The 27,855-nt window shown below is 40.8% G+C and overlaps 1 protein-coding gene across 2 annotated transcripts in view; it reads right to left on the reverse strand.

The window, feature by feature from the left end:
• GRIN2A (glutamate ionotropic receptor NMDA type subunit 2A) overlaps positions 1-27,855 on the reverse strand; it is a 157,422-nt gene that overhangs the window by 25,254 nt on the left and 104,313 nt on the right. For both annotated transcript variants that reach the window (XM_050980031.1, XM_050980032.1), the window contains exons 6-10: positions 26,509-26,677; positions 26,240-26,393; positions 21,620-21,745; positions 18,847-19,076; positions 13,144-13,304 (exon numbers count right to left, since the gene is read on the reverse strand). In XM_050980031.1, the coding sequence (XP_050835988.1) occupies positions 13,144-13,304; positions 18,847-19,076; positions 21,620-21,745; positions 26,240-26,393; positions 26,509-26,677 (840 nt within the window). The remainder of the gene's footprint in view (positions 1-13,143; positions 13,305-18,846; positions 19,077-21,619; positions 21,746-26,239; positions 26,394-26,508; positions 26,678-27,855) is intronic.

The raw sequence follows: 27,855 nt of genomic DNA on the forward strand, positions 1-27,855 counted from the left end.
TTTGCTCTTGGTATGGGCAATGATTATCTTGAGATGAAAAATGGTCTCCAAAACCAACCGAAATTACAACACAGAACTGAATCAAAAATAGACAGTATATTTCAAACACTGAAGGAGATTGAAAATGGTCACCAGTTTTACATACACACTTTTGTTTTACTTCTCTTTCCAGAAATAAACAGTGAAGGTGGAGGTAAAGCCCTTGATAAGACAAAGTCCTTGGTATGCTCCAGTATGTCAAAGTCCTTGATATACTGGAGCATATGTCATAGAGCTACCTAAATCCCACAGAAATATGATAGAAAATATTTCTTTATGATTCACAGTTCCAAACATACTATTTGTGTATCTGGAGCAGAGCAGGAAGAAAAGAACTTGTGAAAAAGTTTAAGCCTTTTACCCCATCTACCTAAAAATGGAAGAATGGGATAATCCTGTTCTCTAAAGAATGCAGGGAACTTAATAGGAGAGGAAAACAAATCCAGTAAAAAAAGGAAAAGAAGCAATGTCCTCTAGGGATACCTTCTCAGAAGCACTGTAAAGCAAGTTAGAAGGCAGGTGCATGGATGTTTCACAAAAGTAGGCAGTGAAAATGCACATACAAGAGGAGGAGGCCGTTTGGAAGGACAATCACTTGACAGCAGCAGATCCCAGTCAAAGAAAAGGCATTTTTACACTGCCAGAAATCCATATGCAAACTTCAGAAAGAATCAGGTAAAGCTTTATTTTGCATTACTGCCCTCATCTGCGGCCAAAACCTTTTAAGATGTTTATTACTTGCAGAAGAGCAGCAGCCTACAACAGTAAGAGGAAAAAGCTGTTGGGGCCTCAGCTCCAGCCTCACCTGAATAACACAACAAAGCAAAGCCACCCCATTCCCAGGAACACACCCTCCCTTCCCATAGGAAGCCAGATGAGAGGAAGGCCAGGGCCACACAACTGGCTTTGCTGGATGGTGTGGGAGTCTCCCCCCTGCCTCCCCCAGGGGCTGTGCAGCCCCAGGCACTGCCAGCTCTGCCTGCTGAGCCTCTGCAGAGGCACAGAGCATCACCTGCAGCACTGCTGGAACCAGCTGATGGGCTGCAGCTGACACAGCTTGGCACAACACTGCCCACCAACAGTTGGGGCCTGTCTCCATGGAAAGGCAGCTATAAAAATAAATGTACTGTGGCACAGCCAGGTACAACAGCATCAGCTTCAATTACATTATAGCAGGATGCACCAGTTGTGAATTCTGTTGCTATGAAGTTTTGGAGTCACGCTTGCTCCACTAAGCTTAAATCAGTTTATGTGGATAAAGCTTTTCATTTATACCCAGAGAATGAGAAGGACCCAGACATGTCACATTTCGACTACTAACAGGAAAAAAGCCCCATATGCTTTCATGCATATCATAATTCAAAGCTCATTCATAAATAATCAATCAACAGAACACTAACTTTTTCAGAACTCTAAATCAGTTTTCAAAAATGCAGCACTGAAGAAACCTGTGTCTATCTCACATTAAACCAAGAGGAATACCAGGAAATAATTAAGTCATTGGATTTTGTCTGCTGTCATGAAAGAGGGAAATTCCTGTCACTAATTACTGTTCTTTATTGCTCTCCTTCCAGCATATTTATCCCAACAGTCACAATTCAAGTCATCTAATTGAAATTTAGTGAAGTGGTTAATTCAGAGTAGAGGTGGTTTGTGCAACCATTAAAAAAACAGTTGGGCCATCAGTTCTTTTGCTTTTCCCCTCTTCCCTAAAATTTAGTTGGTGCAACCTTCAGTTTAAAAGTCAGATTAGCTCCACCAATGCTCAAAATCTGGTTTCCTCCTTCCTTTAAGTGGATAATTTAATATGCAGAAAATCACCAAACATCTGGTAGGCGATGTCACAAATTCAATCCTTAAATAAAACATAGATGGTTACCTGGCACTGGGGGAAATTAAACTGGAAAGAGTCAAGAGGGTGCTATGGCACTGCCCAAGCCTGCAGCCCTCAACATAAGAGCAGAGTTTTCTAAATGATGGGCTTTGATGCAGCACTTCAGAGACAATTCCTCTTTGTATGGAGAGCAACAACAAAAATCTGTGTCCTTTGGGTAGGCTCACAGTGGGAAAAAACCTCACAAGCCTGCTTGCTGTACCCTCAGGACATTGTAGCTTTTCTGATCTACAGCAGACAATTACCAAAATCAATAGAGCCCAGCCTCAGTGGCTGACATCTGCAGTTATCTGTGGGGAGGGAGGGAGGGAGGGAGGGAGGGAGGAAGGGAGGGAGGGAGGGAGGGAGGGAGGGAGGGAGGGAGGGAGGGAGGGAGGGAGGGAGGGAGGAGGAGGAAGGAGGAAGGAGGAAGGAAGGAAGGAAGGAAGGAAGGAAGGAAGGAAGGAAGGAAGGAAGGAAGGAAGGAAGGAAGGAAGGAAGGAAGGAAGGAAGGAAGGAAGGAAGGAAGGAAGGAAGGAAGGAAGGAGGAAGGACGGAAGCGAAGGAAGGAAGGAAGGAAGGAAGGAAGGAAGGAAGGAAGGAAGGAAGGAAGGACTCTTCCCCTCCCAGAGGATGCTCACTGCTCAGGGACTGGGAGGTGCTGCTCTCTCCGTGGGTACAGACGCTGCTGCAACCAGACAACTTCAAACACACTCTGGAATTTGTCATCTGTTTATTCTGGGATTTATGGTTTTGCAATGCAAGCACATAAAACACATGCTGCTAAACACAGAGGAAATATAAAGAGTCAGCTATTCCTCTGTCAAAACAGTCTCAGTCAGAAATAAAAAGGAAGAAGATCTCTTTGCTAAAGACTCCAGGGCAAAAGCCTTATGCTGCCTCTGAAATTGCAGTTTGCTTCCTTAGTTACTGAGCACTGCAGCAAAACCTTGGGACAGCAAGACAAAGCACAGCCAGAGTTTCACTCACTCGCTGTGGATGCGCCTCCCCAGCTTCCCAGGAGCCTGGGATCAGTGCAGTGCTCACACAGGGAACAGGTTCTGAGCATGCAGAAGGCTTTACTTTTGAGGACTTTTTCTGTACTACTTCTATAAGGTCACAACAAATCCCATTACACGAATCAATTTAAAAACATGAGGTACTTTCCTGACAGATGCTGAGAGCTGAAGGTTCTGATGTCAGTCACTGCCCAATGTCTTAACTGTAAATCAAAAATTGATTGCCCTGAAAAACTCTCGGTGCCCACAAACACAAACTGATATTCACAATATATTTTCTGCATTTCCAACATAACTCTTATAACCTCTCAAGGCTTAATCATCTCCTCATCGTGCTGATTACAGAATTACTGTTCCTGCAAAGCTCCAGAACACACTGTACCCCTGCAGCGTGGGCAGGGAGGAACAAGCCCCAACTGAAGCACTCAGATTTTAGGGCACCCAACTCTTCCATCACTAGGAGGTGAATTTCAGGCATTCCAAATTTTTAAGAACTTTCAGATAACTATAAACATTTCTCAATTAGTGTTTCCAAAAATGGAGACAGCAAAATCTGGGCAAATCCAAAAATGTGACCCTTTCTGAGCAGTTTGCAAAGCTGGCAGCTAGATCAGCCCTGGAGGAAGACAAGGCAAGGATGAGTGCAGGCCAGAAGGCTGCTGGGAACACAGAGGACTTTCCTTCCTGCCATGTCTGTGTGGGGAGAGCCACAGCTGCTGTTTTGCTGGGCTCTGATGGAACACCAGGCTGGGTGCATGGCAGGGACTGCTGGACACAGGAGCCTGTCCTTGTCTTGTCATTCTCCAGGCAGGGCTGGGAAGCCTGGACCTCCAGCTCTCCCTGTTCTTTCTACAGAGGCTGGCAAGCCCCAGGTGTTGCTGTTGTGGCAGCAGAACTGCAGAGTGCTGCAAGGTGAGGTCACACCCTGAGTGCAGAGCAGCCTCCGCACGCCGAGCACAGACCCTGCACCCAGGGAGGCTCAGAGCCCCCTGCAAGCCTCAATCAGGCACAAATTCACAATTGTCAGCTCACTGCAGCCTCACCAGGGAGTGAACAGCTCTGTCACATTGTGGAGGTTTACATAAACTGGTAAGAAGTTTAGAGAGCTGAGAGTGACCTGCCAAAGCTGGAATGAGAGAGAAGGTTCCTGACTGCCATGAACTGGTCAGACTGGCCAGGCACCTCCAGCCAGTGCAGGGGAGCAGGACCACAGAGCTGTGGCTCATCTGAGCAACAGGCAGGTCTGCAAACCTCCCACAACCACTGCATAATCCTGCCTAGAAGGACAAATAAACAGTTGGGAATATTTATATAACAGTGACTACAAAGGCAAATGTCCTTCATCATCGAGCAAGCACCAAGAGAAAAGGCAATGGGGAGAATTTTATCTCACAGCATCAGAGAATGTCAGGTGGTATGAAATCTTGAACTGGAATAGCTCTAGAAAAACCCAAAAGGGCATTACTGAATGTAATCATTAGAAGAGGAGATATGTGAAAATAAGTGTGGACAATCCCATAACTAAACATTCATGATTCATCAAGAAGGATAAGAACTGAAAAATCAGAATAGCTATTGCAAAAATTCATTCTCAAGCATTGCTGAACACATGCAAAATTGCCTTTGTAGAGAAGATTTAAGTTAGAGAAAAAGGTACAGAAAAGCAATTTCAGAAAAGTTGAAAATGCTTCCCTATAATTTTCCCCATCCTTATTATTGACACAACTTTTCATAAAATTCTTATGATGAAAACTGAAAAGGAAGACAAGGCAAATGCTCCTTTATTAGTCACTTCTCCCTTACAACAGAATTATAACACAATTGAAAAATGTTCCTTTGCTTCCTTAACCAGCTACATGATCCTTCAATGACTTTGTTCTCTTGATGGAATGAGAAGTAAAAATCTAAAATGCCAATCTGCTCAGTAGTTCTGGAGCCACAATGACATTAGGCAAAAAAAAAAAAAAAAAAAGAAAAATCAAACCAACAAAACCAGTGTCCACTTCAGGCTGGATTAAATTTAAGCATATGTTTTTGGAGGTCATCAATAGCAGTGCTGGGAAGGCAGCAAGTACAAACACACTGTCTGCTGTGAGATCTGATGGGTTTACATCATAAACTTTCATTTCATCCCTTCTTTCTCCACAGAAGAGATAAAAGGAAGTGTGTCAAGAGTGAACAATGAGGGAGAGCATCATCTGTGTCTCTGTGTCCTGGGGATCCAGGGCTGGAAGGTCACTGTGGGATGGTGCAGCAATCAAAGGGAAGGAACGCTGCTCTGAAGATGAGGCTCCCATGAAAGTCTCTGAAGTGACACTTTGATACTGCTGGAGCAAAAGCAGATACTTAACCTTTAACATGAAGGACTGTTGATTCCTCTGACACAGTTTTGACTGAAATGCATTTCAGCTTATCTGATGCACTTCATCCCCAGCAGTGACTTTATCTTTCAGTACATATTCAGATGGCTCCTCACAGAACTGAACTGCACACACACTGAGTGGATTTCTTGACATCTTGATATTGCCAATTCATTAGGGGAAAATTGAAAAACCACTCCCTGCAACAACAAAGGTCAGCAAAGGATAACCCAGTTCAGAGATGAACTCATGAGCACTAAACCAGCTTTCAGCTTTTCTCCCTGCTTAAACTATCCTCACTTCAACCTCCACACAGGAAACACAGACCAAATTTGAAAGGGCAGGTTCTGACAGACATTAACACCACCATGAGAGGTTGTGGAGGCTTCACCTCTCCAGTCAGGGCAATCCCAGCTGCCAGGAAATCCATGGAGAGCCTCCCTTGGCTGAGGTTACCTGAATGGGCACGTTCACCCTCCTCACTCACAGGAGCTCCCGTCCTCCAGCCCTCTGCCCAAACACCTTCCCAGTCCCTGTAGCATTTCCCTTAGCAACAAAATAATGGAAAATTTAGTGTGCCTTTATGATTAATTTATACAATGGAAGATTGTCCCACTTCGCATCTCAGAAGCCAAGCCAAGAAGTTTTTGCAACGCATCAGTTTATCAAAACACAAAACTTGAAGAGCTGAGTGGGGGGAATATATTTTTAGATTAAAGATTTTGTCCCAGTTACAATAGCATAATGAAGGATAAATCCAGCACAGCTCACCAAGTACCTGATCTCAACCCCAAATGAAATGAAGACTAAAACTCAGAATAGCTTCTGAAAAGAATGGGGGTTAGATGGCACACAGCTACTTCCACCTGTTCATTTTATTTCCAGGCTACTTGTAATATTTAGAGATATTAGATAACAGCATTACCTAAAAAAAAGTCATAATGCAGACAAAGGAAGTAATCTTAAAAAAACCCAAAACCCACAATCTAAAAAAACTCCAGAAGAGTACTCAGGTACTGAGTAAAGGAATTGGAAATAAATTACTAAAATTATTTTTTGCTAGAGGCAAGTTTCTATGCATCAGATGAACAGGAGAAACAGGGTTGTTTGCTTCTCTTCCTTAAAAAAAAAAAAAAGTTGCAAAAGAAGCAATCTTCTGGCCAGGAAGAAATTCCTGAAAATGCAAGAATTACAAGAATGTGAGAATAACTGCATTTCCTGAAAGGACAGCAAGTTATGGGTAAGGAGAAATCAGCCATCAGAAAAACTGATGCCAGAAAATCCTGCCGTGAGTGGAAATGCCACAGGAGTCTTGAAGTCTGAGCTGGCAGCTTGTAGTGCTGAACTCTGCTCCCTTCAGCAGTGAAATGAAACCTGTGCCCATTCAGCCACTCATTTCTTTTAAGATACTAGATTTCAGAATTGATACTGAAGAGATCCCTCTGAAAAATATTCCTAGGTGGAACAGCAAATTTAAATGTTTTCACATCTCTGCAGCCCTCTAGCACAGACAGCAGTTGCCCAGTTGCAAACCAGTTTTCCAGTTCTTAGCTCTTGAGGCTACAGCTGGAACATCCATTGGAAATCATTCCCTGCAGAGCACAATGCCAAAATGAACATTAGAGTGAACACTGAAACATATATCAGATTAAAGCACCACAGACAGCATTGTAATGTAAATTGAAATTAAGTTACCCCAGTCATCTGATGCCAAATTAAATGAAGTTATTGATTGCAGAAGTTGTCTGAACTTGGTCAGCCAGGACAGAAAATCCTGAATGGGCCAAACTGTTTAGCAGAGATGTTTTTTCCCAGAAGGTCAGGAAGAAAACAGTTATTCACACTTTAGCTCTTTCACACAGCTTTAATGAAAGTGTATTTGCATTTGTACAATAATTTAGTGCTTACTGTCAAAGTTGATAGTGGTAAGTAGACACCCTGGAGCAAGTAAACACCTGCCTGTCCCAGGGAGTTCAGGATCTTTTTTCAGTGCTCTTTGGATGTTTCCCCTGTATTTATGTAATGAGAACACCCATACATGGTGCTCTCTCTTCATGTATCCTGGAGGGCTGCAAGCAGTAAATTATTATGACTACAGTTATCTCATGCTGCCTACAGGCTTTTTCCTTTCTCCCTCAAACACTCTTCAGAGTTAAACATCCTTGTTAAAAATTGGCTTTTGACAGAGTTAACCATCCCTGGTAAATTCTTAAAAATCTGGTTAAGATTTGGATATTTCTGTGAGTTCTGGTTGTAAGCTGCTATTGTATCCTCATGAGAACAATGAAGAATTTGTGCTTTTAATGAAAAATTAAATTATATCCTTTTTCTTTCACCTCTTTTGAGGTGAAAAGGTATGAACCACAGAAAGAACAAAAACTAGGAAGTTTTTCCTTTGGTGAAAAGGCTGATGATATTTTTTCTGTAAAAATAAAACAAAAATATTGAAATTGGTTTTGCATTGAAGTGGAGAGATGTCAGCTGGCTGCCTAAAAGACAAGTTGGGTTTGACTTTAGGCACATCACTACTTAATTGGCAGTCCTAATTAGCAGCAGCACCTGCTGGGCACAATCCCAACTGTGCTGCAGCTGATGGAATCAGGGATGTTTGCCTCCTGGTTATGCCTGTGCCATGCTGCAGAGGCTGCCAGCTCAGCCTCTGACCTGCTTGTGTTTGTTCAACAAATAACAGAGTGTGGGAGGCTGTGAATTGGATAATTTATAATCACTGTGAGAGCAACAAAAATCCAATTCAGGCCAATAAACTCACAGATGGGGTTAAAAGGCCATTGGGGCCTTCTGGGGTCTTCTCGTGCACTCTCTCAGCTTAGTGCCACAAGATCCTATAAAAAATGTTAATAATCATCTTCTTTTCACAGGGGAGAGTGGGCTGCAGGGAGGAAATAACTCCTCATGCCATTTGTACTGCTTCCAGGTGCTTCTGCTGGCATCACACCTTGTCACTAAAGGATGCAGAGGACACAACCATCACGTGTCCCTGTCAAAGTGACAGCTCTGGACAGCCTGCAGGCTGAGAGCAGCTCCTCAGGGGCAGCTCATAAATCATGGGGGTGTAACCCTTCACTCCTGATAACCCAGCACAGCTGAGGCCATTCCTGCTGTGGCTGTGGCACAGCAGCCTCTCCAAGCAGCTCTGTAATTCCATCAGCATGTCACATGGGATGTGGGAATAAGGTGTTCAAGTGATGTGAATCAACACAAGCACTGCTGTCTGTAACAGGAAGGCAGATGAAGTCCCAAGTAAACTTTAGCATCAGATCCCTGAACACACAGTCACAGCTGTGGCTGGCAATAAAAGCTGTAAAGCACTCATGACAGCCAGGGGATCTGCAGCTGCTTGCCTGGGGAACACCAGGGACTCATTCCTGCAGCTCCCTTGAAAGGAAGTGACGGGAAACAGGCAGGCAAACATTTCCCATTTTATCCCTACAGTAAAAAGAGCCTCTCCCAATTAAATTTTCTCATTTCAGCCATTAGCAGTTAAATCCCAGACTATATGCCACTGCAGATGTGCTGGGGCAAAGGTGAGGACGTGAAAAGCATTTCCAGTTTATTGCCATTGCAATTCCTCCTCTTGACAGTTTTACAGCCACAAATGGAAACACTGCGTGCAAACTCCAGAGCTGTGAGCTCATGCAGCCCACACCAGAGAACTGCCACTGGAAGGATGCTCTGCCTGCAAAAAGATGGTGTTCTTTAACTATAATCTCTTCAGGAAATATATAGCCAGGCAGACAGAAGGAAGCACACCCAAAGAGCCACTGCAAACATAACACAATAATTAATGACTTCCTATTTGGGAATTTATTCTCTCTTCAAAAAGCACAATCAATAGGACCTGTCTCCCTGATACAGAGGGTTCAGAAAAGTAGATCAATTAAATGCAGCATGGCCAGAAATGCTTGCAATGCATTTTCAAGGCTGTGTTTGATCAATATACATCTCAAGAGCTCAGAGGAGCCACCATGGCTCTGGCAGAGCTGGGCACTCCCACAAGAACACATTAGCTAATGCCTTACAGGCTCTGCTCTTCTGAGCAATGCTCAGGGCAACAACTGCCCTGAGAAATCTCTTCTCATTAAGGAACAAAACCCTGCAGAAGCCTGAGCTGCTCGGTCCTGCCTAAGGAACAATCCCAAGCTCTGCACGTAGCACAGCACATGTGGAGCACCTGAGCCCTTAAATGCATGAAATTTAGTGAAAAACACAAGTACACGTTTTGACAAGCTTATAAGATCAAGGTTGCTTTCAGTAGTGAACTGAGTTGAAGGAGGGACAATATTTTGTCATATTGAAAATTATTAAGTAGCACTTCAATAAAAAGATCTTCCTTTTTAACAGGCCTGGTTGCAAACTGACACATTAAATTAAAAAATTTCTGCTGTTGTTCCAATGGTATTTCAGCAGCTTCCTGAGAAACACATCTGTGAATCTCAGAAATAAGACCCTAGTGACAAGAGATGGATATTACTGAGTCTTTACAGAATTTTTTTTTGAAGATCATTTCAGAAACAAAGGTTGATTTTGTATCAAAGAGGGAAAACCAATAAAGCTGAAAACTTTGCCTTCACCCCTGATGACAACAATCCTTCCCAGATAAGCTGCAGTGAACCCCATGGGCATTCACCTGAGGGAGCAGGTATAATGTCAATGTCAGACTAACACAAAAATCTCATTGCCACTTTGATTTGCAGCATTTCCCAGGTGATGATCTCAAACATTTTTGATGCTAATTGAACAAGATAGGTCCAAGCCTATTGGCCATGCAACAAAGTTGCTTGTTCTAATTAAATAAAACAAAGGCAGATGCTTTCCTTGCACGTTAATTTCTGAAACAATACCAGCCTCAGCCCTCAAAGATGAAACCAGAGAGGGGCTGGGTTTTTTTCAAGGCTTCCCAGACACAGGTGTGAGCACATTCACCTCTGCATGTACAGCAATGTTCCAAACAAGTCTTATCTAACCCTTACACCTGACCAGGAAATAAAGGCAGGAACACCATTTATTTTATTTTATACATATTTCTACCCATATTTCTCCCTCCCCAGGCTTTTTCTGGCCACATTAGCAGCTGATTTTCCACTTCTTGAAAGAAAGCAAGATTAAAAAAACCCCAAACCAAACAAAAAACCACAGAAGTTTGGTTTTTCATTTGTTTAATTTTATGTTTGTCCTCTTCCTGTTTTCTCCTTCTAGTTCAACTCAATAACATTATGTATTAAACACAACGATCTCAAAGATCAAGATATTTCCAATACATCTCAAGATGTTAATGCTAATTAAAGTTGATCAAAAGACTTTGTTTGAGAAACAGGAAAATCAGACTGAACAGTGAGAAGATGCTACTTTATAATTTAATTTTATTTGGATCACAAGGGCCACATGTATGGCATTATTCAGTCATTAGCATTGCTTCCCTGCTGGTGTTTTTTGCTCCATCTTGAAATTAGAATCAAACACTATACAAAAGTAATTAAAAGGGACTAAACCTCATGTCTCCAATTAAGGAAAAGTAGTTTTTAATGTGAGATTGGAAATACAGGTTATACAAACACTCTTCAGGGATAACACAGTTCATATTTATTTTAACTCACAGCAGCAATTATCAACCAGATTCTTTGCAAGTCCTTCTCAGTCTATAGACTAGGACTAAAATGATCAGATAGTTCCTTTTCAAAAAGCTGTGCAAGTCTTAGCATGGATAAGGGAAGTTGCTTCTTGTATCCCCAAGGATAAAAAAAAAATATATAAAAATACAAGAGCTTTGGAAAGAGATAAAGATGAAAAGAGACAAATTAGCTGTAATAAGGTGAACAGAACACACACATTGAAGTGGAAAACAGAAATTATATATCTGTTTGGAAGCAGAAGCAGTTTGAGGAAGAAGAGATGAGTCATCCTCAAAAGAGCCATAGAAACACAGAATCCATGGGACCAGATGTACTGAATATCATGGAATCCAGTGAATCAAAGATGTCTCAACTAGACTTCATCAAGTTTGGCTAAAGATGAAAGGGCAAATCTTACATGGAAGAGGGAAAGAATTTGGTCAACGAAATCATGAGGGGGAAAGAAACAAGATACAATTCTGCATGATGAAAACCAGAAAATTTTGCCAGAAAAAATGAAGAATTGTTTTTTGAAGAATATGAGTCTGAAAGCAGCTGACATCCTGCCGTTCCATCCTTCTGCAGGTGCCACCAGACAAAATCCCAAGGAGCACAGCTGGAGGCAGCAGTTACTTGTACTGACCCAGAACTTTATTTGTACCATCTGCTACAGAAACACCAGTCAAGGGTAACAAGGCAGACACCTGGGGGTATCCACACAGAGCAATCACTCAGAAGAGGAAAGAAACTTCAGCAGGGGAAAAGGAATCTGTCAAAAATGAATAGCTGATGCTGTCAAAAGGAGCAAAGCTCTTGAGAAGGACCAGCAGCTGGCCCAGGAGCAGCCAGCCTGAGTTTCAGTGAACATCCTGAACAGCCCTGCAGTCAGGCTGGCCCCCTGTTTTCACACTTCAGTGTCTGAGCAGTGGCCTGATTTCCAAGCCAACAGCAGTTTTTCAGGACTTTCAGTAGCACAAATGGTTGGTGAAAAGTACAAGCAGTATACATCCCCTAAATAAACTGCCCACCCAACAGAGCAGATCCTACAAATGGCTGAAATCAGGACATCTCCTCCTTCAAAAGTTCCCAGGGGAAAGGTAGGATCCAGCTGTCTATCTCTGATGCATCATTCAGCTGCCACCCAGGAAATGTGACCTGCACAGGCTGGGTCAGAGCAGCAGCTGCAGCCTGGAAGGCCCTGGGCAAGGCTGGTCTCACACAATGCCACACATCTGGCCTGGCATGGGACAAGCCAGGCTGGGCAGTGCCAGCTGAGAATGCCTGGAGAAATGGGGGCACACAGAGTCCAGACAGCAGCAAGGAGACAGAAGAGAAGGAAACAGCTGGAAGGATAACTTTTTAAAGAAGGAGTCTTCATTCTAAGGAAAGATTTCAGGATTTCAAGGGGTTTTGCTTAATTAATACATTACATTCCTATACAGGTTTGGCAGATGGGGAGTAAAAAGTTAAAGGATAAATAGTTCCCCAAAAAGGATCAAAACAGGGTATTTTAGTATAGGAAGAAACATGTCCTGTGTTCACCATAAATAAGATGTTCATTGAAACAGCCCCTAGAATACATAAACCCACTAAAGTAATTTCTCACCTCAAAGCAAAACCTAAAAAGCCTATATTGAGAAATTAATATTTTTACTGTATTATTAACAAATATAATCATGTTGCTATCAAGCCTAAATGTTTGGAGCTAGCAGATTCCTGCCACCCAGATGAACAATGATATGAGCAATGAGTCACTCTCACACCTTTGGAGGATTAAGAATGGAAATTTGTCCCTTTGTCCAAACAGGCAGATTGGGCTACTTCAGACAGAAAAGGATGGATGGCACTCAAGACTAAATCTCAGATCTTAAGAAAGAAGGACAATAATATTCACCAGAATATTTACCAAGACTGTCAGAAGCAGGATTAGGCAGCACTGCAAAGATAACAAGAGACAGTACTGTCTCCAAATTCAAGAAACATTAATTCTGCCCTTTGAAACAACTTCTCACAGGACATCGAAGCTACTGTGTAATTTTAAAACAACCACAGAAATCACAGTCAATCATTTCCTTTTTGATAACTGTACAGTGCAGTTGGACATGTACTACACAGCAGGCTGACTTCAGTCTGTTCAGTCCCACAGCAAGTACAGATCAAGAGCTCTCTCTTTCTGAAAAGTTTACAGCATTCCTTAAAAACCATGGGGAAAAAAAACTCACCCAGTTTTCAAGCTGACCAAGGCATCCTCGACTCCTTTCTGGTTAAACTTGGTCATGTAGAGGTGCATATCAGGGTAGTTGTTTCGGATATTCCTCTCAGTGCTGCCATTTGGGACCGTCCCAAAGCGAAAAGGAGGTGAATAATCGTGTGGCCTTTGAAACTGGAGATAAAGGGGATAAACAAAGTGTTTCAGGCATCCAAAATGTAGAGAAGGGCAATTTCAGCTTCAAAAAGACAGAAGTTGTGTAAATTGCCTCAAATTTCTTTTAGGCAAATGCTGTTTGTCAATTCAGGTCTATTACACCAGAAACTGTCTTCACACTAACTGAACATAATCTACACCCAAGGTAAAACCAGCTCCATTTTGCCACTCAAATGTGACTCTCTGCCATGCTTTGCCCTTGAGCAGGACCACAGAAACTGGAGCAGATCTTCATCTGCCAGCATCTCTCTGTGGAACCCAAACACACCGGCAAACTGCAACCAGAGGAAAAGAGTATTTTGTTGATAGTGATTTGACACTTCCACCTCAGCTGGGACATTGTGATTCCCCATCAGGAAGATGGGAAAAGGATCATCCACAGTACTCACAGGGAGCCCCAGTCCTGCAGGGTGCCAGGGAGAGGCAGAGGGAGGGAGTTTCCTTCCACCCATGACTGGAGGGGAATAAAAGCCCTTGCAGCTTCCACAGGGGCTCAGAACTCATAGGTTGAGATGAGAAGGGCTTCTGGAGCTCCCACACCTGTAATCCTAGTCCCTGCTCAACCCTACTCTTTAAAACTATGAACCATTTGCTTGAGGACATATAGGTTTATTCTACAATTTTACTCTCTGTATCATTATTGGATCAGCACAGATGAACCAGCCAGGAGGGAGCTGCAAAGGAATGGCAAGAGCTCAGGGCATATTCAGGTTTCACACTTGGCAATCCTTCAAATAATCTCACATAAAATTTTTGCTAACAGATCTGAAAATTTTATATGCACCTTTTCAACATCTTCCTTTGAAACCGAAGAGACAATTCAGGATGAAAATGTCTCTTTAAGAAACAAATGGAAAAGGTCACTCAGATTAGAGGAACTATTGGCTAATGAGGAAATTGAATTGAGCATTGATAAAAGCAGTCACCCATGAGTTCCACTCTAAATGCACTCTGTTTTTATTGTTGAAGTTAGGAGAGCAATCTATATATCCTGTGCTGCAAGGGATGCCTAATATTTATACAGCTGCTGATTCCTTTGGGGCTCCATATGAAATATTTCTCTTTTTAACATTTGGTCTCAGGGCATTCCCAAGTTCCAGTGCCAATTTGCAAAGAGAATACAAATGGGTTTGTGCAAAAACTGGGAGCATTTTCAATTCCATCAAACCTTGACTGTGAAATTATTGCTGCAACACCATTTCCTTGTTACAGAACTACAATTAAATACTTCATTTTAATTAAGCATATTTTGACAAAGCACAAAGGAATGAACTCTATTTTTCTCTATTTGTTTAGCTAACAGATGTCTTACTTTCCTCATTTTCCCTTTTCAGAGCTTTACTGTTTAAATTATAACTTTGCTACTACTTTTACACATAGTAATTGACCCATGCACCAAAATTACACTGTACACTACTCATGATTCTTAGTCTATATTTGCTGTCTCCTTTTCTGAGTTTATTATGCAGCACTGAAACAAACCCTGCTTTTAAATATATGTCCAGAGATTCTACTGATATAAATGGAGCTTGCTATCAACTTTATTTAAATCTAGAGATAATGTATCTCTGATGTATTGAGATGGCTTCATGTGTCTCCTAAATTTGCCAGTCAATAGAACTGGAAAAAATAGAACTGCCAATTTCAGGACCTGTAAGACTTGCTGCTCCTTATATTGCTGGGATTTTTTGGAAATTCAGCTGTGGTGGGCATTCTGCAAGATCAGTTCCCAGTATGGCAGGGGAACTGGGGGAACAGGGGCATTATGGTGGAGTATTCTGGTGATTTCAAAATGGAGTTTGTTTTTAAATAGTGTTTTCAAAAACATTCATATGAATCTAGGATGTTGGCAGGCATTTCCTCTCATAGGAACAGTTGAAAGAATTAACACATCTGTTCAAATTGAACTCTCATGGAAGACAAAAATATTTCTGCAGAATACAAGGATGAATAAAAAGCCCAAGTTCATTCAAAAGTCACAGAGTTAAAAAGCAGATTAATAGTTCCAAATCCCATCTCCAGACTAAAATTTCTTGGCACCAACCAACAAATTTTATCACTCACAAGGAGATTATTTTTGAAACCATCATCTGCTACTACTGCCTGCTCACAGACTACTTGTAAAGAAAGAGGTTTAAATCTCTTTTCTAACACTGCACTCTAACACTCGGATAAATAAAGTTTTCATCAATAATATTAAACTTATATTCTGTGAACTGCCACGTCCTGGAGAAGCACACAGGACTGTCACTGTCTGTGACTGCAGCAAAGATCTCTATGGCAGAAAAGAGACAAGAAAAAATAAAAAAATCAAGGCTGTACATGCATTCATTTTCCCTAAAGCCCCATGATGGGAAACAAAATATGTCATGTTTGGTAGGAAAGCATTTTCTTCCTAGACATTTCATGGAATGCTGATCTTTTAAATCATGGACTTTTAAATCAAGAATTCTTGAGCTGAATGCACAAGGGCCTTGTTTGAGTCACAGTGGAGAGATCTGCTGTTCCTCTGAAGAGTGACCAGTTCATTGCTGTCCCCCCCTGCCCTGCCACCCTACAGGACTGTAGCACATGGCAACACAACTCCAGTATTTTGCTTTTATTTTATTTTTTCTATATGCCTTAATAAACCTGGCAATTTCATTAAGTCAGCAAAGTGATCTTCCAGCAACATTACATACTGACTTTATTTAAAGATTTCCTGCTTGCCTGAAAAGGCTGGTGTTGAGAGCAGCTGTTATTGTTCTGGGCTTTTTAAGGGAACTGTGGGAAACACTACTGAAACACAGAAACCAGTAAATAATCTGCTGCTGGGAGCAGGAACTACAACTCATTTGGAGTGACAGAAGAGCACCCATATTTGAGCCCTTTCCTTTCCTCCTTTCCCAGATGGGAACTGGGCATTCTGTGATCCCACAGAGGCAGCTGTCAGCCACTGCAGAGCTGTCCTTGTGTCACCAGGTGCTGCAGGGCAGGGACAGCTGTGTGCCCACCCCCAGGAAGGGTTTTGGAGCTGGCTTTGGAAAGGCTCAGGGCTGGGCTGGGCTCAGGGGCTCTGCCTCCCTGCCCTGCTCTCACACTGACACATCTCAGGGACTGCACCCCCTGGGCCACCCTGGGGCACAGGAACAGAGAGCCAAGGCTACACTCTGAGTCTTGCTGAAACAACAATCCTGTCAGGGCCATCATCTCCTGTTAAGGTTGAAGAGAAGCTCCTGGACCAGAGGCAATTCCTACATGAGGCAGAACCCCAGCAGAACCCTCGGAGACAGCTCTGTGCACAGCTACCTGCCCTCCTTCAGCAAGTTCTTTTCCTCTTTCATTGCATGAAATAGGCACAAAAGGCCTCAAAAGTACAAAGCCACCAATCTCAGTCTTTGCTGGATGCTTGGGACTCATTTTCTGTACCTTTTGATGAAGGCAAAGCTTTTGAACATCTATTACATACACAGGAATGTCAAAATATAATTTTCCTCTCATTTGCTGAATCATTTGAGTATATGAACACCCACCCCTCCTAACTCCAGAACATGCTGTGCCATGGATTTCTGGGTGACACTCTGATGATGTGGCCCTCACAAATTCATTAGCAACATTCCAAGGGATGAAGAAACTATAAAGAGGTCTTAGAGCATCAGGGGGTAAATCACACATTGCCATCACATCAGCAAATGTGGTGAACGAGATGATAGAGTGCAACAAAATTCCTGAATGGGACAGCATTGAGTGCTGAGGGTCAGGGGTGGCTGCTCAGAGAGTGGGGGTTTCTGCTGATTTTTCCTGATTTTTCCATCACACCCCAGTATCTCTAACTGGAAATATTTTATTGCACTGGCAGTACAGCATTGACAGAAGAGCTTGGCTCTTCAGGTATGGCAATGGGAAAAGGGGGAGAGAAGAATAACAATTTGATTTACCAGCCCAGAAGTGGGGTTTGGTGTTTTTTCTAATTTTTGTAAAAAAAATTAGTGAACTTTTAGGTATTAATTATTCAAAATTGATTATACCCCCATTTCTGGCCCTTGCCTGTGACTGCTTTGCTTCCTGCAAGGGTCAGAGTTCTGTACTGAACTGTATAAACATGGCAAAGAGGGGAGAAAAATAATTTAACATCAATCAGATTACATTCCCAGAGACTATCCCAAATGATTTGGTTTTTTAAAATCCAAGAAACCTCAGGATTGTGGAGGAGGCAAAACCTATGTATGACAAGAAGAATGTTCTGAAATAGTGCTTTGCTCTTCTGGAGTTCTAGCATTTTTAATTTAATCAGAAAAGGCATGGCATCCCTGCCTTATATCTGTGTGCTTCAGGCAAAGTTTGAAGAACCAAAAAATAGAAACAAAGGTGGCAGATCAAATAAATGATCAGCAGACCACACAAGAGCAGATGGTATTTTCTGATTCAAGTATTTTTCTATTTTTATTTTGCTTTTTGTGGAAACGAAATCCTACTTAGCAGTGAGAACAGAGAAAATGACAAACCCAAGGAAGTTATCAGCCAAAAGCTACAGAAGAGGAGCTGACATTTCCAGCCCTGTGGCAAAGAGCCAGCCAGGAGGGGAAGGTGAGGGTCAGTCACTCCTGAGCCCACTGCTGTGCCAGGTGCAAGGCAGAGCCTGCCAAAAGCCAGGGCCCAGGAAAATGCTCTGCTCTTTCTCACCAACAGCACAAAGACATTTCTCAAATCTCCTGTTTTAATCCCCTAGAGAGAATGTCATTTATCTGTCTCTTCTAAGAATATTATCTTAAAATAGAGGGTTATTTCACAATCTTCGTGCTCTTTCAAAGGTTGTGTGACCACACAATTAAATGAAAACAAAACTATTATCATTTTTTGTTTCTTTTTATCTTTCCTCCAGCCATGCTTGCTTTGATATACCAGGCAATCAATCAAAGGCTGGTCATAAAAAGAAGTTAAAACAAAACAAAACAGACAAGGCTGAGATGTTTCCTTTTTGGTTTGTTTTTAGTAACAATTTCCTTTGTTCTCTGTCCTTTGAGAAAAAAACCCTTTGTGAAGTTGTCCCCTGGGCTATACAGTATTTAAATATTTCTTCTTAATGCCAATATTTAGTTTCATTTTCAAACAAGTGGGCACAGACTTAACAAAAGAATGCCCTTCAGGTATCTTGTGCATATCCATCACAATAATCTTGCAAATGGACTTTTTTCTATTAATATACTACTAATATCCCACAACATTTTTCAAGCTCTTTATTTTGAGGCATTCTTTTTGACCAAGCACTAACTGATTTCTATCACAAAATAAAGGTAATTTTCAGTTAATGCAACTACTTTTGAATAGGCAACACAGAGATTTTGAAAACAGATTTTTCATGCTTTGGGTCTTAGGTTTGTTGGTAAGGTTTGCACTTGCACTCAGAAGGAAATCATCCAGTTTTAGCTCATTATCTTGCTCAGAGTTTTTATCACAAAGTACAAATTGGTAGAAGGATTATGGAGAATGCACACTGACATCTCTTGAGCTGAATACCCACCTTTTTATCACTCAGCCCAGTCACTTGGTCCACAAATTCCTCTTGAATCATAAAGGCAGCTAAGTTGGCAGTGTAGCTGGCCAGGAAAATGACAGCAAAGAAAGCCCAGACTGACACCATGATCTTGCTCGTGGTCCCCTTGGGGTTCTGCACAGGCACAGAGTTGTTGAAGACCAAGCCCCACAGTAACCACACTGCCTTTCCAATGGTGAAGGATGGCCCATGGGGATCTGCAATTGCAAACAGCACTTAGTTCAGCTGCACTTAAATTAAACCTTGCCAATACACCATGCAGGGAACACCCATTAGTCCCAGAGACATGGTTAAAAAATATTTTGGTGTATATGTCTATATCTATATCTATATCTATATCTATATTCACTGTACTCCAAATATACTCCCAGGATTTACCATAGGTACCCTCCATTGCAATGACAATGAGTTCCACATTTTTGAAACATCATTCAACCATTTTTCTATGGCTCAGAATTTGAAGATGAAAATGGAAAGGATAGGTTTGGAGGAGAAGCAGGCTGGTGTGTCTCCTGCAGGAAGAAATGTGCCACAGTGTTGCCCTGTCAGTTGTCTGTGCCAGCAAACATGTGAAATGGAAAACTGGAGGTTTAAGTCTTAATGATTCAATTCTAGTACTTTTCTTACCCAAATTATTTTTATCATCTCCAGTCATCCAACATTATGCTTTTTGAACATTATGTAAGCATTTTTAAGATCAAAGTGTGTGAATGTGTCACCTACTTTTAAGCACCTTTGTACTCAGAGCATGAATCAGAAAGACAGAACAAAGGATCTACCTCTATAGACAGGGAATTCAGAGCAAGCCAGGCTCTGGCTGCCTCACATGTTCAGAGCCAGTCCTGTGGCTCCAAATGTGTTGACATTCCAGGTAAAATTCTGTCCCAGCTAAGCCATTCTGTAATTTTTGTTATTTCTATTTAGGGTCACCTTTTAATTCACCCCAAAGCTGGAAGTGGGCAGCACACTGCCCCCAGGCTCACCAGGGGCTGCAGGGAATTAACAGTGTCATCACCCACTCCAAAGGCCCCATTAGGGAGCCCTGGGAGAACCAAGGGCTGTTCCTCTGCCCAGCTCCAGGTAAGCACAATGCAATCACACATTGCTCATCAGCCAGACTCTCAGGCCTCCCTGACTGTGACTCATTTGGCCTACTTATAATTACCCTTCTTGCAGTTCAATTGCAATTTAGTCAATAAGCTCTGATGCAGAAATCTGTAACTTTATCTCCTTCCCTGCCCTGTCCCTTTAATCCAAGGGGGTGCACATTACAAATATAAATTTAGCTATTCATTTAAATTATAATTTATTTTAATAATAATTCAATGACTCTTAAAATAATAAAACCCTAAATGGGTATACTCAGTGCACGTTCTCATTTCAGTAGAAATGCAAATCTTTCACAATGCAGCCAAGCTCTACATCTCAGATTATGCCCCTATTCTGCAGCAGCACTAGGAAAACAGAGTGCAGTAAAATAAACACAATGGAGCTGGCTTTTGGTTTCTCTAACTACCTTCTAGACATATTAAGGGCTGAGCTGATACAGGGATGATGTGCATTTTTCTGAGCAGCAGTGTTCCAGAAATTATATGCCAAGGGAGCAATCTAAAGTTCTGTCCATGCCACTGGAGGTTGTATTACCACTGAGATTCATCCTGCAAGAAATGCCTAGGGAAATGAGAGATGATAAACTTTTTTTTTTTTTTTACTATTCCAGGTTTCAAATTAATGGCAGCTGGATTTGTGGCAAGTCTTTAGAGCTAAGTTGGGATGGTCTAGTGCCAAAACATGTTTTTGTAGCTGTAAGCGCACTAAATAACCAATTCAGGCACAGAACAGAAGAGGCAAGCCCCTGGACCCCCAGTGTCTATATTTACCTTGCATTCCCCTCTCTTAACACAGTTTATTTCAGACAGAGGTTACACATTTACCATCTTATTAAAATGATACCATCATCTGAACATTACAAAAATCCACTTTTTCAGGGAACAAGCCAGCCCTTGTCTAGAAGAAATCATTTGCTTTTAATAGAGCCCAGAGGTGTGTTCACCAAGCTGGAAGATCTCTTGTTATGAAACAAAGCAAGAATGAGTTAGAAATTTTAACAAAGGCTGCACTCTCAAATGTCACTGCAGAAATGGGAGGATGAGGGCATGGTGAGATATGGAATCCTCACTCTTGAGTCAAAGTGCAGCTTTCACTGAGAAAGAGTTAATGCAAAGCTTGTCTCTTTTGAAAATGAAGTTTCTGTAACTGAGGGTGCCACACAGAAAGGAGAGATGCCCTTCTGCCAGGGGCCTCATTTCAGGGCTAAGGGTCCTGATATTTACAGGGACTATACACAACTCTGGACAATGTAACTGCTATTTTTCAAACTGCCCAGCAGACCACAGGATTTTAGGTAACTTTCTCAGACCTGGTCATCAATTTGTAATAGCCAGGAGTAGAACATATTTCACTGCTGACACTTTACAGCTGATACCAGGTTCTAACCAAACACTGCCTGAATAAAACTCTGATACCACTTACCCTGTCTTTATTCCACTGAATTGAAATTATAAACATGAGCATAAAAGCCTTCAAGAAATCATACTTTAAATGAAGAACATAAACAGTTTAATAGCTAATTTCATTGTTTTATTCCTATGTTATGTTTATTTGAAAACATGGAGACCCAGGGATGGGAAATACATGATTTTTTTAATAAAAATGGAGTTGAGTAAAAATCAAATCTTACCTCTCCCTTGTGCTAAGTTCCTGTTGTATCCCACAGGACTAAAGTACTCAAATATAAAGACAGCCATGGCAGACACGATGAGAAGCATCACAAACATCATCACCCAGACAGAAGCACTAAAAGGCTCTGCAGCAAAACAGGAGAAACAGAAACACAGTTCATTAAACCAGTACAGCACAAGAATTCTAATGTCCTCACCAGGCAAGCCCAGCAGCTTCCTCTACATTAGCTTTTTCCAGCAAAACTGCTACAAATAACTAAGCCATCTATCATGAACTGCTGTTGGTATATATAGACAAAATCCATGAAGTCAACAGCTGAAATGTAAGTTGTAATCACAACCAAAAGGCTGCACACTTTTCTTTGACACTGAGTGCCCATAATTGGTTTGACTCGCTGCTTGTTCAGTCCACAGTCAGGCTGCTGTGCCTGTTCAGCCTGTGTTATAGAAATTTATCAACAGAATGGTCCAACCACTGTGACTGTGTTTCTGCAAAGCAAAAGCAATTAAGCATATGTTTAATACATCTGGTAATTCAGGGAAGTCGACTTCTCTCTCATTTTCTATCCAACAAAAAGTGTTAGAGGAGGAAAGATAAATACTTGCATTCAAACTAAACGCTTTTGTTTCAGGATTCTTTTCTCTCTGTGTTTACTTTCATCTAACTGCAATGAAGATGATATTTTTATCAACTGCAACCACATCCTTTTGAAAGTCTCTTTCTCATCTGGGAGCAAATTACTGAAAGCAAAAGGGTTTATGGAAAATTGGATGTCAGTTTGAAAGACAGAAGAACCATAATTAAGTAAAAGAAGTAGGTTGGAGCACAAAACTAGAAGCACTTTCAAAAACCAGACTAAGCACCAACTTTTTGAAAGGACTCCATATCAATATCAGATACCAATATAAATATCATTTTTCCCAACCATAGATTCTGTCACTTCAGGAGTCCCTGTGGAAGCTGCTTTGGTACCAGGATATCTTTAAGAAAATTTAGCATGGCAAACTAATATCTCTTTATCAGGCCAACTTATTTGGGGCACTTCACATCAAAACTTGTGCAAATAAAGCAAGTGTGAGTGTGCTCTGAAGTGTGAGAAAACAAATCTTGGTATACTATTTCTAATTAGGACAGAATCAAGAAACAATTGAAATCACAGAAAATTGGTGTGCTAAAATGTTTTGCCTGCTTTTGAAAGCCCAAGAAGTTCCTCTCTTGTAGCTTTTTCATTCTTTGAATTTAAGAATAGAATTACTGAAACTTCTTCCCTCATTGCAGGAAAGGAGAATGACTGAGAACTGAGATGTTCTAAGCCCAACAGCCCAATCTGAGCCTTGCCCAAATTCAGGTGATTCACCCAGAATAGAATGAAATGTAATAATTTGTGCCCAAGCATAGAAAACTCATGAGATCTTTTGTCTTTGCTATGATTTCTTCAGAAATCTGTGACTTAGACAAGACTAAATAACAAATAGCCCCACCAGTGTTTTTGGATGGTAACTAAGGCAAAGGACATTTTAAACAAAATTGTTTTCCTCTTGCAAAGGAGCAGTATTTTTTCAATTAATTATTTTATTTCCAAGACAGGGTATGAAGTTTGTTCAAGTACTGTAATTATTTGTTTGGGAGAGAATGGTAAGTTAGGAAAATAACAGAATATGTAGAAGGCAGAGGAAGATCTATGTAGATGCAGCCAGGGAAGGGACATAATGTAGCCAAACACAGTCTAAAAAATACTTTCTGAATTCACTTAGTAACTGGATTAAATTGGCATTCATGTAGAACTACTATAAAATTTAGACAGCATTCTCACAGAAGAAAGCAAGGCTGGTAAAATCCTTCTCAAAAGCAACAGTGTAGAAACAGCAATGGTAATTTATCAAAATCTAAAGAAGGCAAAGGGCAAAACAAGCCAATGTACAAAAGTGAGCTATAAACAAGAATTTAAGCAGAATTCTCTTTAATAATTTAAGGAGTCTGGTAATGAGGTGGTGAATTAATAGAAGCAATAGGAAAACAAAAAGCTATTTGGGATAGCAAGCAGTAAGATTGAGCAAGTACAAAATCAACTGAATAACAAAGTTGACCTTCCTGTCATATCAGAGATCCAATTACACATTCAGCACTGTGCTTTGATTCTCAGAGGACAGGAAGGGAACTTCCCTCAGGCAAGCAGCAGGTTTTAAAGGAATTTTCAGTAAAGCTATAATATCCCAGAAAAAAACTAATATATGACTTGTTAGTGTGTATTTCAAATGACTGACAAAGGAGAACATCAAGCAAGGAAAAGATGTCTTTGAGTCCTACCTCCCACCACCAAAACCAAAACTGCAGGAATACATTAAATAAAGAGGGGCATAGATCTTCTATTCCATCAATGCCTCCAGAAAAGAAAACTGACCTCACCTATGAACTCTCCCTCTGAAAAATATGGAAATGGAGATTTAAGGTTTTCCTTTATTAATTTGGTTGTTTAAATGAAGTTAAACCAAGACTCCACAGAATCATTAAAAAAGTATTTGTAGATCTGGTATATATTATCTCTAGTAAATGTGAAAATGTTTTAACATGGATAAACTCTCATTTGAAGGAGACACATCAGAATCAGAACACAGCAGATAACGAGGACAAGGCTGTCACAGCCCATCAGTTCCTCAGATCTACTGGACACAACAACTGACTGGAGAAATCTAGTCACACAAATTCCTGTACTTGTCCACATTCACAAAAACAATTCACAAACCCAGATAGTTCAGAACTGTAATCAAGTGCTATTCTTTAAAAACAGTGCTATATTTGACAGATTTTATTTAAAAAGTCTTTTAAAAGACTTACGTAAGGTGACTCTATTCTCAGACAGTCACTTAATTGAAACAAAATCAGTCTGTGAATAAATTCAGTTATCTGCCTGATAGTATTTTGCAAGGCAAAACATTTTACTACTACGCACACCTCATCAAAACACACAGTCAATTTCAGCAAACTGGCAGCTTCATCTATGCCTGAAAAAAACAGAGCACACTTCTGAGAGCACAGGCTTGATTTATTGGTGCAGTAAAATCAGATTTCTTCAAAAGTAGAGCTATTTTAGAGAGCTTTATGAGAAGGGGTTCTTTTTTTGTTTCTTTTGAATTATATACACATCCAACTAAACCAATAACATTAAATGCATTTTAGAAATTTAATAACTCTGTTGCTTGTGAAAAATGCAAAAGCAGCTTCTCTTTTGATGGCGGCTGTTAACTGGTTTTTAAGGGAGAAGTAAAAAATCAACTGCACTTGCACTTTAGAAAACACCCCAATTTTTATTTCCAATGGTCATTTCAACATGCTGCGACTGCAATTTAAAAATGAACTTTACAACTCAATGACTCAAAGAAATAAAAGATACTCTCTGAGTATTTTCATTTCAGGTACAGTTTCTTGTAATTTCCCTTAAAGTCTTCCATTCATATCAAACATCAACAAAATCTACTTAGGTATCAGCACATTTGGGAAATTATTTGATTACTCACTGCGTCATATTTACTGGCATCATCTCTGTAATGTGCTTTAATGGAACAGATCTGAGAAATAAGCTCTGTGGTTAAATGATGATTCTTATGTAAGAAAATTCAATTATTTGCCTGCTTGTATCTGATACTACACCAATAATCTGCTCTTAAATGTCTGTGAGCAACTTCAGGGGGAGTGAAGAACTTCCACTTAGCAATTTAGGACTGGTCTCACTGCAGACCCAATGGACCTGAACATTTAAAACTGTGACCTAAGATATCTGGAATATACTATTATTTATTTTTCCACTTAATGGTGTTAGTGTCACTATTCCAGTACAAGATATCTTTAAAAATAGTAGACCCAAATACATGGGTCTACACATAACAGCATTCTGGGCATTTTTGAACCACCTCGTGGCTCATTCTCTTTTCAGCTCCAGGTAAATTCTGGCCAAACACCAAAAGAAACTATAAATACTAAAAGAGGAGAGGGAAATAATGAAACGGAAAATGCACAACTAAAAGAGGCATGCAAGAAAAGAAGCCCAGAGTCTTTGCTTCTTTATATCCCACCTCCTGTTTGCCCAGCCTTTCATTTCTTTGCTGTATCTCTACTGTTCAGATGCATCAATGGGGAAAACACTCAGCTCTCCATTGCAGCAGTGTGGCATTCAGAAGCCAGAAGTAGCTGTTACCAAACTAGCTTTAAATTATATCTAAATATAAGGAAGTTGCTCTTCAACTCTACAATGGGTTTTTCAATTATTTTGTGAATATTAAAAAGATATTAAGCAAATTTATGATGGGCTAAACAAGCCTAAGTTAGTTTGAAAGGAAGCAGGGTTGAGGATGTAATTTTCCTGACTGAAGATTTTAGGGGATTCTTTTTCATACTGAAATCACTGTCTTTGGTTTTCCCTTTCAGCATCCAAAACCAACAGCACTGTGTCCATGTGTTAATGACCATGATAATCAGCACATCAACACAGCACAAACTTCTTAATGCAACATTCAAAACTTAACAGAACTGCGTTAAAGTACTACATATCTTAACACGCAATTAAATCTGCCAAACTCTACAGAAATGCAGTTAGGTTATCTGGACAGGCTGGAGACCATACCTAGGAAAGCAGAGGGTGAAACTGTGCCATTGCTCCGTGACACCATGACACTGATCCCGGTCTCCACAAACGGCACCGAGAAATCAACGACTTCCGAGCGCTCCTCGTTGATGGTGAGCGAGCCCACAGCCATCACTGCCCGCTGGTACACCACCTGGTCACAGGGACAACACACACCAGGGTCAGCACAGAACTCCTCCTTCCTCCAACAGAGCTCAACCAGACATCACTGAGTCCCTAGGAACTCTTTTACCTAAAAGAGAACTTACTTCACCAATCATTCCGTTCCACACGTTATTGACTTTCTTGCCATGCTTCCCATTTGTCACCAAGTACAGGTCATATGTGAACTTGACAGTTTTAGACAACTTCTTCAAGATATCGATGCAGAATCCTTTGCAGCACTTCTTTACGTTTGTTCCCTCATTAGTTTTGTTGCTGTCAACAGAGAAGACACACATAAATATTCCTGCTGGGAAAAAGAGAGGCAGCACAACAGCAAGATACAGCACACTGTGAAACAACATTTTGCCGCTCTTGTGAATGACCATGTTTTTCTGAATCAAGGCAAAAATAACCCAAAGGATGCTTTTATAGCTATATGGTGTTTGCAGCTCCTGCTAATCATGCCAGAGTTGCTTGGTGAGACACAGAAACAACATTACCTCACATGACATCCTTCTACTCCAGGATCCAGCCTCACGCACTGCACTGCTCCATCAAGACATGCAGCCTGCTCTTACTAATCTCTCTCTTAGGATTAGATTAAATTTTTATTACTTTTACTCTCAAGACATCAGACTACATGTCATTCAGTAATTAAAGAATATGTAAGCTGTAAAAAGGCACAGCAGTTCACCATGCTGGAAATGGATGCATCTTCTCAAAGTGCACCTTTCCCTGCACTAGGAGAAGGTGAACTTCAGGCTGCCTTTAAGTGCAAGGATGCAAGTTTTCACTTTTTTCCTGAAATGTTCATTTTGTGACCTCTAGAACCTTTTAGTATATGCATCTTCAGAAGGCATATACAGCCTTTGGAAAAATCAAAATTAAAATAAAACTAGTTTAGAACTTAAGTAAAAAATTAAATTTCTCTGGATTTGAGGATTCGTGGGCACAACCATTTAGCAGCCTCTGGAAATCTTCAGAATCATGCATCATATTCCCTCACACCTGCTCAGTAAAAATCCTGTTATATTCAGTTCATAAATACACAGATCAAGGCACAGAGCAGGTGAAACACCACTGACAAATGTGCAGTGGAAACTCTTCCACTGATTTCTAATGACTGCTCAGAAGTTACAGAGCACTGACAGAAGGGGACTTTTCTCTTGATAATCACAGTGGTATTTTATGCTGGAGTAGTTTATTCTATACCAAATTGCAGCATAAACTTACATTTTCATTAGGAGACATTTTCAAATTGTTACAGACTAATGAAAGCAGGCGTATCTCAACGTAGCTGGAAACAGCTCAAAGAGAACTCATTAAACCAGTTCCATTTTGGAACACAATCTTCTTCCACGTGACTGAAATGGGCTGGTTCTCATTGACTTTAGTTTACTATAAACTTACTACCTTTTTAATAACTCAATGTGACTTACATTAAACCAGAA

The sequence above is a fragment of the Serinus canaria genome, chromosome 14 (assembly GCF_022539315.1).
Source record: "Serinus canaria isolate serCan28SL12 chromosome 14, serCan2020, whole genome shotgun sequence".
Classification (NCBI taxonomy): domain Eukaryota; kingdom Metazoa; phylum Chordata; class Aves; order Passeriformes; family Fringillidae; genus Serinus; species Serinus canaria.